This window comes from Protobothrops mucrosquamatus, unplaced genomic scaffold (assembly GCF_001527695.2).
Source record: "Protobothrops mucrosquamatus isolate PMUCROS unplaced genomic scaffold, P.Mucros_1.0 scaffold3696, whole genome shotgun sequence".
Classification (NCBI taxonomy): domain Eukaryota; kingdom Metazoa; phylum Chordata; class Lepidosauria; order Squamata; family Viperidae; genus Protobothrops; species Protobothrops mucrosquamatus.
The window spans coordinates 117692-122364 of NW_015389652.1; the positions used below are offsets into that span (position 1 = coordinate 117692).

The 4673-nt window shown below is 38.8% G+C and overlaps 1 protein-coding gene across 1 annotated transcript in view; it reads right to left on the minus strand.

Moving 5' to 3' along the window:
- Positions 1-3566, minus strand: part of LOC107298072 (pleckstrin homology domain-containing family A member 4-like) — a 52690-nt gene extending 49124 nt beyond the window's left edge. Inside the window, 3 exon segments of the mRNA XM_029286447.1 lie at positions 319-391; positions 1237-1347; positions 3483-3566. Of these exon segments, the coding sequence (XP_029142280.1) occupies positions 319-391; positions 1237-1347; positions 3483-3566 (268 nt within the window).
- Between the last annotated feature and the right edge of the window lie 1107 nt (positions 3567-4673).

Sequence of the window (4673 nt, forward strand, 5' to 3'; positions counted from 1 at the left end):
AAGGAGAAACTTCCTGACAGTTAGAACAATTAACCAGTGGAACAACCTGCCTCCAGAAGCGGTGAATGCTCCAACACTGGAAGTTTTTAAGAAGAAACTGGACAGCCATTTGTCCGAAATGGTATAGGGTTTCCTGCCTGAGCAGGGGGTTGGACTAGATGACCTCCAAGGTCCCTTCCAACTTTATCATTATTATTATCATCATCATCATCATCATCATCATCATCATCATCATCATCATCATTATTATTATTATTATTATTATTATTATTATTATTATTATTATTATTATTATTATTATTATTATATCCATATTACCTCGGTAGTAGAAGAGGCAGTAATTGGAAAGGACAAACCAGCGCCGTTTCCACAGTTTGAGCCCAGAGCTATCCTGAAAGAAACAAAAAGAAAAGGTGGTGGGTTAGTCCAAAGTCGTGTCTTTGTAGGTCCCAGGTCTGCTAGAGTTCTGCAATGATATCAAGCGATTTGGGGCCATTTCGCACCCATGATCAGAATTTTTCATTTTTTTTTCTGGGGTTTAAAAAAGGGAATTGTGAAGAGTTGTTTCGTTTTCACATGATGCTAAACCCAATTTAAAACTGGCTACAATTTTAGCGTGCTTCCAAACTCAAGCTAGCAAGAAAAAAACAGTTCAGCAATAGTACCGGTAGCCCCCAACTTACAACCATTTGTTTAGTAACTGTTTGAAGTTACAATGGCCCTGAACAAAGTGACTTATGACTGTTTTTCACCCTTACGACTGTTGCAGCTTCCCCACAGACATGTGATCAAAATTCAGAGCTTGGCAACTGGCGTGTATTTACGGTAGGGCAGTTGTGTGTCCCGGGGTCACATAACCACCTTTTGCAACCTTCTGATAAGCAAAGTCAATGGGGAAGCCAGATTCACTTATTGTGTTACTAACTTAACAACTGCAACTATTCGCTTAACAACTGTGGCAAGAACGGTTGTAAAATGAAGCATAGCTCGCTTAACAACTGTCTCGCTTAGCAATAGAAATTTTGGGCTCAATTGCGGTCATAAGTCAAAGAGTGCCTGGATTCAATTTCGTGAAAGCTTATCCTTTGAAATAAAAATCGCTTAGTCTTAAAAGGTGCCCTCAGACTCCTTCTGATTTTGGGCTCCTTAGATTAACATGGTGTCTTTCCCACAGCTCTCCCTTAAGGTCCATCCTCCCTCAAGCTAAGAAATCTGCATTTCTCAGAAACCATTTACCTGCTTATAAAGCCAGCCACGCATTACAACGGGAGAGTTAGGATCCCTCTTGATGGAGTTTGCTCTCTTCCCAAATGTGTGCACTTTCCGGACAGGCTGGGCTACGTGTGGCTATGGGAGAAACAAATGGATAAATGTAAAATAAACTTACTATATTAAAGAGTACACTCTCTACTGAGCTATCCATCTATTTAGCTCAGCATTACTGATCTTAAACAGTCCTCCAGAACTACGTTCAAACCAAGAGTCCTAGTTAAAAAGCTAAGAACTGAATCAAAATCCTTTGTGAAGAAAACCACGTCTCTGTCTGTGACCCATAGCAGGAAAAAAAGGTGTTTTGTAGCTTTCAAGGAATTTAAAATCTCCAAGTTAGAAATACCGTATTTCCCTGAAAATAAGACCTAACCAGAAAATAAGACCTAGCATGATTTTTCAGGAGGCTCGTAATTTAAGCCTGCACCCCAAAAATAAGCCCCCGTTAAGATTGTCAGACAGATGGATGCATTTAGTATGCCCGTTGCAACACACGATGGATGTATTGAATTATAAAATAATTATATTAATTATAATTAAATATAAATAAATAATATTATTGACATTATTTATTTGAATAAATGTAGATTATGGTACATGAAAAAATAAGACATCGCCTGAAAATAAGCCCAAATGCGTCTTTTGGAGCAAAAATTAATATAAGACCTACTCTTATTTTCAGGGAAATACGGTAAGAGGAAAGGGGTGTATTAACAATGTATTCGAGGCCAGGTGAAAAAGATCTGAGAAGATAATATGTGCATCTATACACTCAGTTATACTGAAGTGAGAGTTGGGTGAATCAGAAGACATCCAAACATAAATTGCAACAGTGGGAATATGGTAAAATCAACAGAATGGATGAGTTAGTGAACTAGAGATAGTCCTTGACTTACAACAATTTGCTTAGTGATAGTTCAAAGTTACAATGGCACTGAAAAAAGTGAGGTACGACCATTTTTCACACTTATGACCGTTGCAGCATCCCCGTGGTCACATGATTTACATTTGGATACTTGACAACTGACTCACATTTATGATGGTTGCAACGTCCCGGAGTCATGTGATCCCCTTTTGCTACCTTCTGACAAGCAATGTCCATGGGGAAGCCAGATTCACTTAACAACTGTGTTATTAATTTAACAACTGCAGTGATTCACTTAACAACTGTAGCAAGAAAAGTCGTAAAATGGGGCAAAACTGTCTTAACAAATTTCTCACTTAGCAACATAAATTTTGGGCTCAACCGTGGTCGTACATTGAGGACTGCCTGGAATGTAAATGAATGAATGTGAACTGAAAATAAAAGTGAAACATTGTAGGAAACATCAAGGAAGTTGGCCATATACAAAGAACAAATGAGAACTGTATCAGAAAACTTTCTTTTTCTTTCTGGTGTTTTCCCACAGGTATAAGATGTGCTTTTCGGATCAAATGTTGATTCATCAGTTGCGACCATTAATTGCGAAAAAAATGAATGGATCAAAAGGAAGTGGAAGAAAGTAAGTTTTGATTGGGTGAAATTGATGAGATCCTCAAAAGGAGAAGTTCAAAGAATCAAAGGCAACCTACAAATTTATGGATGGACTTGAGGGATATAGTCTAAACCAGCTGTATTTTATTTTGTTGTCCTTCATTTCTTGCCTTCATTGTTTTTTACTTTCTACTTTTAACTCCTTTTCTGTGCTTTGTATAATGTTGCTTAGCCCCAAAGGGAGTGTCCTGTTTCTCATAGTAAGCAATGGATGTTTTAATTGCTATTCATGTATCATAAGGTTGAAATAAGATTTTTAAACCATTAAAATTTTATCTAGGTGCATAGAAGACTATTATATTGTGGCTTTATTCCTTGAAAAGTGCTTTATCTTTCTAAGGAACTAAAGGTCACAAGCTGAGATTTTCTTTTCAAACCATCAAGATACCACCAATGGCTAATGCAGGCATATAAGGACAAGAGTAAATATTTGAGGATTAGAAATTGTTATGCAAGTTTTTTAGCTTTCCTTCTTTCTTGGAATAGGATTCTAGTGTTGTTCTTTTAAAAAGCACAAGTGTTTGACCCAAGAGATAACCAATTACTTTGAGGTTCTTTGAAAATAAGACTGAGTAACAGCCCAACAACACTCAGGAAAAACAAATATAGGTAAAATAAATGGTGGGTGACTCATTTTTATGTCTCATCTGTCAGGTTCCCATCAATTCCAGGTCCTCACCTTTGTTCCCATCAAGACTGAAGAGATGGTGGCTGTACTGCTGGCTAAACTCGGACCACTTTTAGGTCTATCCCCTTCTGACATTGTCCCCGGTGAATTTGATGTTAATCTGCAAAAAAACAAACAAACCAGATTATATTATAAATGTGATGCTTTAGAGTAGTGTTTCTCAGCCATGGCAACAAGAGAAAGCGTGGGCTTCAACTCCCATAATTCCTCAGCCAGCCATGTTGATTGAGGAATTCTGGGAGTTGAAGTCCACACATCTTCAAGTTGCCAAGGCTGAGAAACATTGCTTTAGGGCAGGGGTCCCCAACCCCCAGTCCATGGATCAGTACTGGGCTATGGCATGCCAGCAACTGGTCCACACAAACAAGCAAAGCCCCATCCACAAGATGCAGGCAGCACACAAAACTACGCACCCTCCGGTCCGCAGAAAAACCTCTCTCCACGGAACCAGTCCCTGGTGCCCAAAAGGTTGGGCACTGTTGCTTTAGGGGGAACTCACAAGTACAAGACCACCAATTTGAAACAATCCGTTTTTGAGAAAGACAGAGCATATGTCTTCAGCTTTTCAAAAGGTATCAAATGTAACCATCCCTGGAGGTTTTCAAGAGATTGGACAATCATTTATCCAGAATGGTGTAAGGTCTCCTGCTCAAATAGGGGGTTGGACTAGAAGACCTCCAAGATCCCTTCCAACCTTGTTATTGTATGCAATTCTAACCCTAACCAATCAATTGGTGAATTCATATTTGGTCAGTTCTTTAATCTTTACCTATCAGACTTCCCTTTCCTTCCTCATTTCTTTTTCCATCTCTTAACAAAAATGCATTTAGTCTCTGTTTAGGATAATATATTGTCCTAATCCAGGTTTATCAAACAAGCCACAGTGGCCTACTTCAGGAAATACGAACTCACTTCTTGTAACAGCCTTGTAAATGAAGGTTCCAAATCTGCAAAATAATTTATTGGCCAACTGGGATCAGACAGTGTTGCATCCATTTGGTTCCTGACTTAAGTTTCGTTTCTCCTGAAAAGCTTACCTGCCTGCCTTAGGTTTCGTTTCCTGACTTAAGTTTCATTTCTCCTGAAAAGCTTACCTTGAATTAGTACCTCCTTGACTTAAGTTTCCTGTTCTTTGTGTATGGCAATGAAGAGCCATCCCCCTATTGTCCTTTTGTACACCCC